This window comes from Canis lupus, chromosome 26, assembly GCF_048164855.1.
Source record: "Canis lupus baileyi chromosome 26, mCanLup2.hap1, whole genome shotgun sequence".
Lineage (NCBI taxonomy): Eukaryota > Metazoa > Chordata > Mammalia > Carnivora > Canidae > Canis > Canis lupus.
In genome coordinates this window covers 23,246,892-23,260,157 of record NC_132863.1, presented here as the reverse complement: position 1 = coordinate 23,260,157, position 13,266 = coordinate 23,246,892, and the positions used below count along the sequence as shown (strand labels likewise).

Sequence of the window (13,266 nt, the reverse complement as noted above, 5' to 3'; positions counted from 1 at the left end):
CAGACTCTAAACAAGATAAATAAATGATGTAGTGTATTAGGAGGTGGAAATGCAAAGCCTTTGCTCTCCAGGCCCCAAGGGTGGATGGCAATGAGAAGAGGAAGGCAGGGGCTGGACAGAGACAAAGGAAGGGCAGGGTCGGCCTACACTGTGGCCGCCCACTTTCAGCAGACACAGCACCTAACCACTAGGGAACTGCAGGACCACAGAGTAGCCATGCTCAGGTGGGGGTGGAGCTAAAGAGCTTGCTTTATATTAGGAGAGCAAGGGCATCAGAGCTGTGCCCCATCCAGGACCTACTAAGTAGAAGATGCCTAGTGGGTGAGTAAGTGAATGAGGCAGTGCCTGCGAGCCAGTATGTGTGCAAGAGCTTCCCAAGTCGTTCCAAGGGGTAAGCCTGACCCAAGGAATTCATTTCCTGTCATCCCTTCTGCATTGATTACATTCTAGTCTGAGTCTCAAGTTCCCATTCTTCATGAATGGATGACTGCAAGGGCTGAAATCACCAAAGCAGCCTTTTAGAGCTGAAAGGAAGCACAGACACAACTGGTCCACTCTACCCACATTTTCAGCCATCGTTATTTTGGCCTTATTCATGTGAAGGGGGTTTGTCATTTTAAGTAGGGTAGTTCAGGGACATTTGGACAAAGATCTCCAGAATGTAAAGAGTGAGCCATTATAGATATCTAAAGGAAGAGTATTCTAGGCAGAGAAAGAAGCAAGTGAAAAGATAGGAGCATAGCCGGCATGTTTTAGAAATACCTAGGAAGTCAGTGGCTAGACAAGGAAGAGAATGTCAGGAGATATTCTGGCAAACCAACTGGGCCACTGTGAGGACTTTGATTTTTACTCTGAATGAACTGGGAGGCTGAGGGTTTTTTGCATTGATTAGCTCTCTGCTTTTAATGGGATAATTCTGGTTGCTGTGCTGAAAACAGAGGGAAGGAGAGCAGGAATCTTCCATCAGGGAAGAGCAGGGAAATCAATTAGTAGGCTGTTGCATTGGAGCTGTGAGAAATTGGAAACCACCTAAATATCCATAAGTAGGAGGTTTTTTTTTTTAAGATTTTATTTATTTTATTTTATTTATTTCACAGAGACACAGAGACACACACACACACACAGAGGCAGAGACACAGGCAGAGGGAGAAGCAGGCTCCATGCAGGGAGCCCAACGTGAGACTCGATCCCGGGTCTCCAGGATCACACCCTGGGCTTCAGGCGGCTAAACCACTGCACCACTGGGGCTGCCCAGTAGAAGGGTATTTTAATAAACTGTCTCTAGAATGGAATATTAAGCATCAGTTCAGTTCAAAAGAGTTCAACTGATCTGGACTGACAAGGCAGTATCTTCGAGACACATTTTTGGTTAGAAAACAAATTGCTGATTGATATAAATTCATTATGAAACCATTATTTTTTTTAATTTATTTTTTTTAAGATTTTATATATTTATTCACGAGAGACAGAGAGACAGAAGCAGGCTCCATGAAGGGAGCCCGATGTGGGACTCAATCCCAGGTCTCCGGGATCACGCCCTGGGCTGAAGGTGGTGCTAAACCGCTGAGCCACCCGGGCTGCCCAAAATTTATTTATTTATTTTTTAAATAAACTCTATCCCCAGGACCCCTGGGTGGCTCAGCAGTTGAGCATCTGCTTTTGACTCAGGGCATGATACCGGGATCCGGGATGGAGTCCCACATTGGGCTCCTGCAGAGAGCCTGCTTCTCCCTCTGCCTGTGTCTCTTGCCTCTCTCTCTCTCTCTCTCTCTCTCTCTCTCTCATGAACAAATAAATAAAATCTTTAAAAAACAAAAAACAACTCTGTGCCCAAAGTGGAACTCGAACTTACAACCCCGAGATCAAGAGTCCCATGCTCCACAGACTGAGTCAGCCAGGCACCCCTGAAACATTATGTTTTTTAAAAATATGCAAAATGGGCAGCCCGGTGGCTCAGCGGTTTGGTGCCGCCTTTGGGCCAGGGCCTGATCCTGGAGACCGGGGATCAAGTCCCACGCCAGGCTCCCTTCATGGAGCCTGCTTCTCCCTCTGCCTGTCTCTGCTTCTCTCTCCCTCTCTCTGTGTCTCTCATGAATAAATAAATAAAATCTTTAAAAAAAAATAATAAAATAAAAATAAATAAATAATAAAAAAAAGCAAAACAATGCTCCACTTTTCCTGTAGGTGTGTATAAATAATGACAGCTAGCACTTACCTGGCACTTACCATATGCCAGGCACTGTTTGAAGTACTTAACACATAATAACTTACTTAAAAAAATAATAATAATAACTTACTTCATCCTAATGGTAACTCTATGAGGTAAGTAATGTCATCATTTCCACTTTATAGATTGAGGAAATTGTGGTTCAGAGAGGGTAGCCAACTTCTCTAAGGTCACACAGTTTGTATGTGACAGAGTCAGAATTTGGAAGCAGGAAGTCCAGCTCCAGAGGCCAAGCCTTAATCACTGCCCTACATTGCCTCTCCTAAACAGAGATGTATATGTGGCAGGAGTGAGAATTCACAACAAACTGACAAGTGTGGGAAATTCAGAGGGGAGGAACTAAACTGGACCATGGACAGAAATGAAAGACAGATAATGTGAGTTTTATCTTTGTATAAGAATGTAGCCATGTATTATTTGTGTGATTTCAATTTGTTGTTTTTATAATGGAAGTCTGGTAGAGGAGAGAAGTCTGCAAAGGAGAGAGGAAGACGAGCCAGTGGAGCAGAAAGTTATTCAGGCTCTTCAAACCTATTTTTTGAAAGTGAGAGAGAAAGAATCAACCAACCTCTACCCTTGCCCCTTCCAAATCTGCTCCTTCACTCTGTAGGTCAGTCCCTCTACCATCTAACCAGTGGTCACTAGGCCAAAAATCTGTACTTGCCTTCCAGCTTGATGAGGCCTCCTACTCCATGGAAAATGGACACCAGCCAGCCATTGGCTCTGGATGGCAACTAACTCTCAAACACCTCCAGGCAGGGTGGCTGTAATCACCCAAGAACACTCCCCTGGAGAAGATTGCAAGTATGAGCCATTGGTGACAGCCATCAAAAGGATCCCTGGAGAAGAGGGCATCACTCTGTCTCTGTCTTCCATAGTTCCCATTCAACCAAGCAAAGGGAGCTCTGCAGGTGTTTCCGCATGGCTGATGTGGAATTCTTTTTGAGGAAGGATTATAGAGACCTTAGCAAGCTGTGATTAAGAAAAAAAGACTATAGGAAACAACCCAAATGTCCACCGATTTATGAATGGATCTATAAAAGGTGGTAAATCCATGCAATGGAGTAGTATTTTTTAATAAAATGAATTAAGTACTGACACATACTATAACCTAGATGAACCTGAAACACTATACAAGAAGCCAGACTCAAAAGGACAAATATTACATGATTCCATTTATAAGAAATTTCTGAAAGAGGCAAATCCTTAGAGACAGAAAGTAGATTAATGGTTGCTAGGGATTGGGGGTGGGGGGATGGAGAGTGACTGCTGATGCAGGGGTTTCTTTTCAATAAGCTCATGTAAAATCAGTGCTAGCCAGGCACAAGTGGGGCCTTTGTCTTTTGGGAGTAGGAAAGAGAATCCCTTGAAATTCCATCCTCTGCATTTGTAGTGGGTATTGGCTTGGTACATAAGCTAAATACTTTAATATTTGAGATCTTTTATATTTAAATATGTTTTAATAAAATTACAAAAATAATACATGCTTATGACAGAATGGAGGGTATAGGTTAGATCCTGTACATTCATGACTTCACTTAGTCTTTGCAACACCCTTGCCAGGTAAGGGTGGAAAAAACTGAGGCTCAAGGGAGCTAAAATGAACTGCCCAAGGTCACATAGCAGAGTTAATATTTTTAGCCAGGTTCATAAACATATATGAAGTAAAAGTGAAACATATATGTTTCAAGTAAAAAGTGAAAAGGCCCTATACCTCCTATCACACCCCATCACCAAACCCTCTCCTTCAGTTAAAACAATTAGTGTTAGGGAAACCTGGGTGGCTCAGTGGTTGGGTGTCTGCCTTCGGCTCAGGGTGTGATCCTGGAGTCCCAGGATTGGGTCCCAAGTCGGGCTCCCTGCATAGAGCCTGCTTCTCCCTCTGCCTATGTCTCTGCCTCTCTCTCTCTCTGTGTTTCTCATGAATAATTAATTAATTAATTAAATCTTTTTAAAAATTAGTATTAAAAGATGAGTATATATCTTTCAGAAATCTTTTCATAAAAATACAGTCATATATCTGTATTCATACATGCATGCATTTATGTATTTTTCTATTTATGTAGAAAAATATTTTTTTAATTTCTTACTTTAAAAGTAATACTTATAATATTTAGAAAATATAGGAAATAATAAAGAAGAAACAAAAATGTAACATAGCCTTTAGAAGCAACACCTCCACTACTAGCATTTTAGTATATTTACTTCCAGTCTTTTTAAATATACTTCCTTAGTATATTTTCTTCCAATCTTATTTTATTAGACATTGAATAGATACAAATACATGTATGTAAAATGTATGGTTGTATAAAAAATGAGGCAACAAATTCTGTATACATATGTACAATTCAATAAGAACATTTCCATTATCTTTTAAACTCTCAATTTTACCCAGTTCCCCAGTTTATGCTGAACCCAGTCCTATTACTATGCAATGACTATCTTGAATTTTGTGCTTATTATTCCTTAACATTTCTTTATAATTTTACCACATAGGTATGTATCCCTGTATTGGTTATCTATCGCTACAACACAGATAACCCCCCAAATTTAACAGCTTAAAATTATAAATATTTATTATCTTATATATTTTCTGAGGGTCAGAAATTCAGTAGTTAATAACTGGTTCTGACTCCAGGTCACAGATGAGATTGTAGTCAAGCTGTTGGCTATCCTCCTCTGGAGGCTTGGCTGGGGCAGGAGGATCTTCACATGACTGCTGGCAGGAGGTTTCAGTTCCTCACCACACATGGGCCTCTCTGTAGGGCTACTCACAACATGGTATCTAGCTGTTCCCAGAGTGAGTGATGAGAGCGAGAAAGAGATAACCTAGTCTTTTTTTTTTTAATATTTTATTTATTCATGATAGACAGAGAGAGAGAGAGGAAGAGACACAGGCAGAGGGAGAAGCAGGCTCCATGCAGGGAGCCTGACTTGGGACTCAATCCTGGGACTCCAGCCCTGGGATGAAGGCAGCGCTAAACCGCTGAGCCACCTGGGCTGCCCGAGATAACCTAGTCTTGGAGGTGACATACCATCATCTCTGCCATTTGCCATTAGTAACACAGAACAACAAAACAATTCTGATATATTGTGACAGGGGACTACACAAGGGTGTGAATACCAGAAGGGAGGCCATCTCAGACAAGGCCGGCTGCCACAAACCCTACACTGTATGTAGATTAGTTTTTCCTCTTTTCAAACTATATATAAATGGAATCATACTTCATTATTCATGGAACATGTTTCTAAGATTCTTTCACAGTGTGTATAACTAAGTCCACTCATTTTCTCACTGTATATTACAAGTATAAATATACTATTTGTTTAAACGTTTTGTTATAATGGACACGTGTAGTTTCCAAATTTTTGCTATTATAAGTAGTGCTGCCATAAACATTCTTTCTTTAAAAGTTTGGGTTTTTTTTTTTTTTAGCAATCTCTATACCCAATGTGGGGCTCGAACTCATGACCCTGAGATCATGAGTTGCATGGTCCTCAAACTGAATCAGCCAGGTGCCCCTACTTCTATAATCATTCTTATACCTGCATTTGCACATGTGTAAGAATTATTTTAGAGTGTATATCAGAGGATCCCTGGGTGGCTCAGCAGTTTGGCATCTGCCTTCGGCCCTGGGCGTGATCCTGGAATCCCAGGATCGAGTCTCTCATCGGGCTCCCTGCGTGGAGCCTGCTTCTCCCTCTGTCTGTGTCTCTGCCTCTCTCTCTCTCTCTCTCTCTCTCTCTCTCTCTGTCTCTTATGAATAAATAAATAAAATCTTTTTAAAAAATAGAGTGTATATCAAAGAATAGAATTGCTGGGTCATAGGTTATGGGTATTAATTCTAGGTGACAATAAATTTTTTTCCAAAGTTATTCCATACTCTTGAACCACCTTGATTTTATTGGATTTTCCCATTTTTGCCAGGCTAGTGGGTATGAAATGGCATCTCAGGGAGGTTTTCATTTTCATTTTCCTTGATAACTAGTGAGGGTGAGCATCTTTTCAGATTTATTGACCACTCTGTTTCCGTTTCTCTTTAGCGTCGGTGCAAGGATTTTCTCCATTTTTCTTTTGCCTTTATCATATTGATTTCCTAGTCTTTTTCCTATGCATGGTATTTAGAGTTGAGATTGTGTCACACAACTAGTTTTATATACTTTTATTCTCACTTAACATCACACCACAATCGTTTCCTCATCATCTAAATCTCAGCAAATGTTTGTTGTTTTTTTAAAGATTTTATTTATTTATTCATGAGAGAGACACAGAGAGAGAGAGAGAGAGAGAGGCAGAGGGAGAAGCAGGCCCCATGCAGGGAGCCCGAGGTGGGACTAGATTCTGGGTCTCCATGATCATGCTCTGGGCTGAAGGCGGTGCTAAACCGCTGAGCCTGGGATGCCTGGGTGGCGCAGCGGTTCAATAAAGCCCATTATCTCTGGGCAGGGCTGATCTGCCCTCTGCTGGGCCCCCAAAGCACATCATAAACTTCCATAATTATTATTTTCATACTGAAATAATTGTGACATTGGAAGTTTCAAAAAGGAAATCAGATCACACCCTGCCCCAGTTTAAAACTCTTCCATAGAACATAATAGAGAGTTCAGAAATTGGCCCCAATACACTTAGGAATAAAGATTATGACAGGAGAGACATCTCAAACAAGTTGGGAAAAGATAATACTGCAATAACTGGGTGGTTATTTGGGAAAAAGTTGTGGATTCCTGCCTTACACCTTAGACCAAAGTGACTTTGATGGCACAAGATTGAAATGTAAAGAATGAAGCCATGTAAAAACTAAAAGAAAACAGAGAATTTGTTTTCTAATATTGAATTGGAGAAGCTTTTCCTAAGAATGACATAGAACCTGGAAGCCACAAAGGAAAAGATGGATAAATTAAAATACATACAAAATAAAAGTTTGTCCATGATAATAAACAATAAACTGGAAAAATATTTACATCTCAGATGTAGGAAAAAAAGGATAAAAATTCTATAAATCAGTGAGAAAAAGCTCAACAGAAGGACCAACTGAAAAAACGGCAAATGAAATGAACAGAGAATTCACTAGAATTCCCCCCCAAAAAGGCTCATAAATATGAAAAATTGCTCAACTTCTCTCAATGAAAAGAAATGAAAAATAAAAGTGCCTCTTGGTTTTTATCTATCTGATTGGCAAAGAAAATAAGGTTTGATAACACTGAAGTTCAAGATGTGAAGAAAGAGAAATTCTCATATTTTATTGATGCGAGGGCAAATTAGTACAACTGCTATGGAGAGTACTTTGCCAATATCCATTAGAACAAAACAAAAACAAGTTCATACCTCATTTACTGGTATTCTACTTCCAGGAATTTTCCTAACATAAACTCCCACATATGCAAAATAACAAATGGACAAGTTATAGCATTATTTATAATAGGAAAGGAATGGAAACTAAGTGTTCAGAAATAGAATACTAGGCGAGTAAATTATGGCATGTCTTTATAAGCTTGTGTTTTAATTTAAAAAACTGAGGCAGGCTGCAAACGTAGAGCTCAGTCATAAGAGCACAATGTAGAAGTGTCTATAGTAAACTATCATTTGTGTAAAAAAAAAAAAAAGTCTGTATGTGTCGGACGCCTGGGTGGCTCAGTGGTTGAGCATCTGCCTTTGGCTCAGGTCATGATCCCAGGATCCTGGGATCGAGTTTCCCATCGGGCTCCCCAGAGGGAGCCTGCTTCTCCCTCTGCCTATGTCTGTGTCTCTCTCTGTGTCTCTCATGAATAAATAAAATCTTTTTTTAAAAAATCTGTACATGTAATTTGCCTGTGAATATAGCGACCACCTCTGAGAGACCTCAGAAGAGAATGATGATCGCTGTGGGGGGAACTGTGGATTGGAAAGCAGGGAGGACTTAACTTTTTCATTCTATGCTCTTTTCATATTTTTAATATCCGGTGTTCCTATATACCTGTTTTTAACCGATCAACGCAAAACACCTCTCAGTGTTTAAAATCAAGTCTAACTCACTTCCATGGTTAACTTTCCAACCTCCTCCCACGCCACATTTCCCCTACCTTCCAGGCAACTTGCTTCTCCTTCAGTTTCTGGAACATGCCAAGATCTTCCTGCCTCAGGACATCCTGCATAAGTTGTTCCTTCTGCCTAGGTTGCTGTTCTCTAGGTTCTTATCATGGGTCAGCAAATTCTTATATTTCAAGTCTTGGGTTTCATGTCCTCTCTTCAAAGAGGCCATCCCTGGCCACCCAGTCTAAAGCAGTACCCTCCCCTCACTTCCTTTACGACAATACCCTGATTTACTTCTTTCATAGCACTAGTCACTATTTGAAATTACCTTGTTTGTGTATTTTCAAAGTTATTTACTGTTTCTTTCTTGCTCAAGGGTTTGTCTCCATGAAAGCAGGGGCCCTGTCTTGTTTCTTCAGAAACCCAAATAATAAACATTTGTTGAATAAATTTATGCAACGTACACTATGGACCACACACTGTGCTGCTACAGATTTTACAAATTACAACTCTTTCAATCCTCGCAATAACTTTAATGAGGGAGATAGGTGGTTTTCTTTGTTGTTGTTGTTGTTTTTTTTTACCTATTTTACAGTTAAGGAAATTGAGTAACATCCACAACTGACAGAGCTGGAATCCCAGGCGCAGGTTCTTAGCTACAACGCGATGCTTTTTAGATATATAAACTCACGGATGAAATTGACTGATTAAACGAACTCCTGGAAATGTGAATATAAACTTTGCCTTTTTTCTTTTTTTGCGTCTCCAGATTCCCCAGATCTGCCGCAAGGGGGCGCCCTCTCCCAGGTCTTGACGCCAGTCCTCAAGGCGCGCACTCCCTTTGCGTCTCGGGCTCGCGCGCGCTGCCGCGGCACCGGAAGTGACTGAGCTTGCAAGTTCCCCCGGTCTCTTCAGGGGAAACTGAGGCCGGCTCGATCGGAAGAGACAGCGCGAGCCGTCAGCCAGGTAGGCCGGCCCGGGTCCGCGGCGCGGAACTTGGCCACGAAGAGCCCTAGCGTCTGGAAACGACCTGGCCGACGAAGGGGGAATGTGGCCCCCCACGGCTCGCGGGGCTCGCAGGTGAGAGCGCCGCCTCCCCTGTGCGTGGCAGGCGCGGCGCCCAATGGGAGCCCTCGCCGTCCCGCTTGTGTGCCGACTGGGCTCGCTGATTGGCTGCGCCGGGGCGGGCCGCCGGGGGCGAGACCCCTCCTCCCTGAAAGGGCTAGGGGGCGCCCCTGAGGGAGAGCAGTTGCCTGGCAACGGGGCGGTGGCCCGGCGGGTACCCGGCCTAGCGCGCGGGAGAAGCCGCCAGGCCGCAGCCCACCGGCCCCGGGCTCCGGAGAGGTGCAGCCCCCGGCCCCCCGGCCCCCGGCCCCCCCGCCCTCCCGGGGGCGCCAGGAAGCTGCCTTGGGCCTGTCCTCAGGAAAACGTGGTCTCAGCTGTAGGGGGGCCGCGAGCAGGCCTCAGTCCCTCTCCCTGACCCGAGGAGAGGCCTGGCGCCTCACCCTCACCCGGTCTTTGTGCAGGGCGCCGGCGGCCATTGTGTCCGTGCGGGGAATGGAGGAGCCGGCAATCCCCCCCCACCGCCTCCGCGTCCAGGGCCTTTGGGGAATTCAAAGAAAACCAGCGGTGTTTCTGGGGGGTCCCCGGCCGTCAGCCTCCCGGAAAGGCCCGAGGATGGCCTTTCCGAAGTCAGACCGCAGATCCGAGGCAGCTCCCCCCTCCCTCTGCCCCTTCTCGAAACCTTGAGCCCCATTGAGAAGTCCCTTCAGGGTTTCGGAAGCCTTACCCCGAGCTGGCACTTAAATAGAAACAACAACAACAAAAAACCTACAGCCCACACCAGCCACCTCCGGGAGAGTTCTCCTGGCTCCCAGTAGGAGGCGGAGAGCCAAGGGGCGTGCAAGAGCGAGGGGGCTGGGCTCCCGGGTGGCAGGAGGCCGCTGCCGAGTGGCCGCCCTCGATCCGGGCGATGGAGGAGGAAGCAAGCGAGGGGGCCGGTTCCTGAGCTTCGTAATTCCTGTGTCGCCTTCTGGGCTCTCAGCCTGCCGGGTCGCATGATCCCTCCAGCCGGAGCTCCTTTTTTTGCCAGCCGCCGTGAGGCCGGCTGAGTTGCCGGCATCCCGGCTGCCACCTCTTCTCCCGACCTATGGTACAAAAGATCTTCCGGGGGTTGCACCTGCCTGCGGTTGCCTGAGACGGATTTAAATGTAGGTGGTGCGGAGGTGGGGGTGGGGGCAGACTGTCCGTGGGGGTGACTTTCTGAGGAAGGCGTTTCAGAGAAAAGGGGGTGGTGAGGTACAAAAAAAAAAAAAAAAAAAGCCGGTGTGGTGATTCAGAAAGAGCCCACGGGTGCTTTCAATTTGACTTCATTGAAGTCTTTTGGACGCTAGACCCAGACCTTCCTAAGAACCACAAAGAAACCAGTTCTGGTACCTGGAAGGGGAATGGAATATTGTAGGTTAAATGGCATGCATATTAATTTTTTTTTTTCCTGAAGCTCTTTCTCTCCCATCAGAACCTTATCTTGGCTTTGGATCTCAGAAGAGAACCACTAAGCAGAGACCAGACTCAGTGAGTGAGCAGGTGTTTTGGACAATGGACTGGTCGAGCCCATCCCTATTATAAAAATGTCTCAGAGCAACCGGGAGCTGGTGGTTGACTTTCTCTCCTACAAGCTTTCCCAGAAAGGATACAGCTGGAGTCAGTTTAGTGATGTGGAAGAGAACAGAACTGAGGCCCCAGAAGGGACTGAATCAGAGATGGAGACCCCCAGTGCCATCAATGGCAACCCATCCTGGCACTTGGCAGACAGCCCTGCGGTGAATGGAGCCACTGGCCACAGCAGCAGCTTGGATGCCCGGGAGGTGATCCCCATGGCAGCGGTGAAACAAGCGCTGAGGGAGGCTGGGGATGAGTTTGAACTGAGGTACCGGCGGGCATTCAGTGACCTGACATCCCAGCTTCACATCACCCCAGGGACAGCATATCAGAGCTTTGAGCAGGTAGTGAATGAACTCTTCCGGGATGGGGTGAACTGGGGTCGCATTGTGGCCTTTTTCTCCTTCGGTGGGGCACTGTGCGTGGAGAGCGTAGACAAGGAGATGCAGGTATTGGTGAGTCGGATCGCAGCTTGGATGGCCACTTACCTGAATGACCACCTAGAGCCTTGGATCCAGGAGAACGGCGGCTGGGTAAGGACCACGCCCCTTGTGTATACTACCTTTCCCTCAGCCTCTGATCGAAGAGATCTCCAATAGCCTTCTCACCCATATCTCTTTCTGTTGTGCTGGGTGGTTATTGGAGACTGCTTGTTAAGGAGAGGTGACCTCCCTGCACCACAAGAGGTTAACTGTTCTCAAACACGGCTAACCTAGTCTTGAAAGGACCAAGCATCTTTCATCCTGGTCACTCTCATGACCCCACTCTTTCATAATTGTGTTCCAGTTTCTCAGCAGAGGAAAACATAGCCTGTGTGTTTATTTGGCCCCAAATCTTTGCGAGTGGGAGGTTATTCTAGTGTTCCCCCACAGCCTGACAAAATGGCTCACCACAAAAAGGGCTGATGAGTGTAATACCTCTGAGCCCCTTCATTCTTACTCCCCCAGGGATGTCAATCTTATCCTGGGCTTCCTTCCCTCCCACAAATTAAGTTCCGTTTATTTCAGAGTTTGCATATACATGTTCCTCTTGTCTCAGACGCATACATATTCGTCTCCTCTCAGAATGGGGCATGGCCAGGCAGAAGTTCCTATAGTGGCTTGGATGGCTGAGGATTGTCAGATTTTAGGGCAGTGGTAAGCTGTGCCAGTGGGCTTGTTGCGTTTGTGCTGCACTCCTCTGTTCATTTGCTCTAAAGTGTGCAAACTTTCTGTATGGTTGGCCTGTTTGTGGAGCTCTTGCTGTGTCACGCAGTAAGCCTGGGGACTTTGCACCTCACTGCCTGGGGTCGGTTGGAGAGCTCTAGCTGTTCTGCCTGTTCTTTCCGGCCAGGGCCCTAGGGCCTCTTCACGAGCACTGTTGGCTGGCAAAGCAAGAACCTGGTCTGTGGGGGCTCTTTGGGATATTGAGATTCAGTGACAGACTTCAGAAACAAACTGACATAGGTTTGAGTTTCAGCCCTGTCACTCACCCAGCTGTGCGACCTTGGACAGGCCACTTTACCTTGAGCCTCTCAGTTTCTTACACTAAAAAAAAATGGGGCAGAGTGTTGTAAATCCTGGAGCTAATGAGAGCAGTGACTGGCACCAGCAAGTTTCTGTAGTAGTTATTGGTTCCAGACACACTTTGTGGGCCTAGGAGTCATGCCCTCATTCCTCTCCTCCCCAATGGAGAATTCTCTTGCCCAACACCAACTTAGGAGCAGATAGTGGTGAGAAGTTCTTTAGGAGTGCTCATTGTAGGCAATTTTTGCCCTACAGTGAACTCAATCCTCATTTCCTTGCTTATCTCCTTGCCTAGGGGAGATGCAGGGCTTGTGGGGGGTATTCGGCCCCCTCAGAACACCCAGAAAATTGAGCAGGCTGTGGAAAATAAGTCATCTATTGAAGGAGCTGAGGTGGAAGGGCCCAAGTACTACAGATTCAGGAATGTCAAGAATGCAAATTATCCATAGGCTGGGCCTAGGGCGTGGCACTTCAGTTTACCTCTGAGCCAGAGACCGCCTAGTTTGCCCTTCCCCCTGTCTTATTTCCCATTTCTTTGCAACTTCATTAACTCTTCCTGCTGCCAGTTCTTGTAAAACACAAAGGGGTCAAGTCAATAGAGGTCAGATGACTGGGGTGGGGTTGGGGGAGGTAAAGGTGGAGAGCTCTAGAGCTAAGGCTGACCAGACTTGAAAGCCATTCTGTAAATGAACTCCCTGGGGGGATAAATGATTAAATAGTTCCTGTTGGTTTGTGTGATGACCTCGCCTGTTCCCTCCTGCTTTGATTCTCTTTGGGGGCAAATATTTGTTCAGCTGATTACAGGAGAGACAGGATTCCAGCACTTCAGACAAAGCCTCTGAGGCATCTCCTAGTAGAGACTT

General features: G+C 45.3%; 2 protein-coding genes across 8 annotated transcripts in view; one reads left to right on the top strand and one right to left on the bottom strand.

The window, feature by feature from the left end:
* TPX2 (TPX2 microtubule nucleation factor) overlaps window positions 1-8,309 on the bottom strand; it is a 74,680-nt gene extending 66,371 nt beyond the window's left edge. Inside the window, exon 1 of one of the 2 annotated variants that reach the window (XM_072800474.1) lies at window positions 8,288-8,309. The gene's annotated coding sequence lies outside the window, so the exon portion shown is untranslated. The remainder of the gene's footprint in view (window positions 1-8,287) is intronic. The other variant, XM_072800478.1, reaches the window with a different exon arrangement.
* BCL2L1 (BCL2 like 1) overlaps window positions 1-13,266 on the top strand; it is a 64,230-nt gene that overhangs the window by 2,592 nt on the left and 48,372 nt on the right. The window contains exons 2-3 of one of the 6 annotated variants that reach the window (XM_072800492.1): window positions 9,007-9,203; window positions 10,756-11,431. In XM_072800492.1, the coding sequence (XP_072656593.1) occupies window positions 10,868-11,431 (564 nt within the window). In that variant the 5' untranslated portion in view covers window positions 9,007-9,203; window positions 10,756-10,867. Of the gene's footprint in view, window positions 1-9,006; window positions 9,318-9,628; window positions 10,448-10,737; window positions 11,432-13,266 lie in introns of those variants that run through there. The other 5 variants (XM_072800491.1, XM_072800490.1, XM_072800489.1 and 2 more) reach the window with 5 other exon arrangements.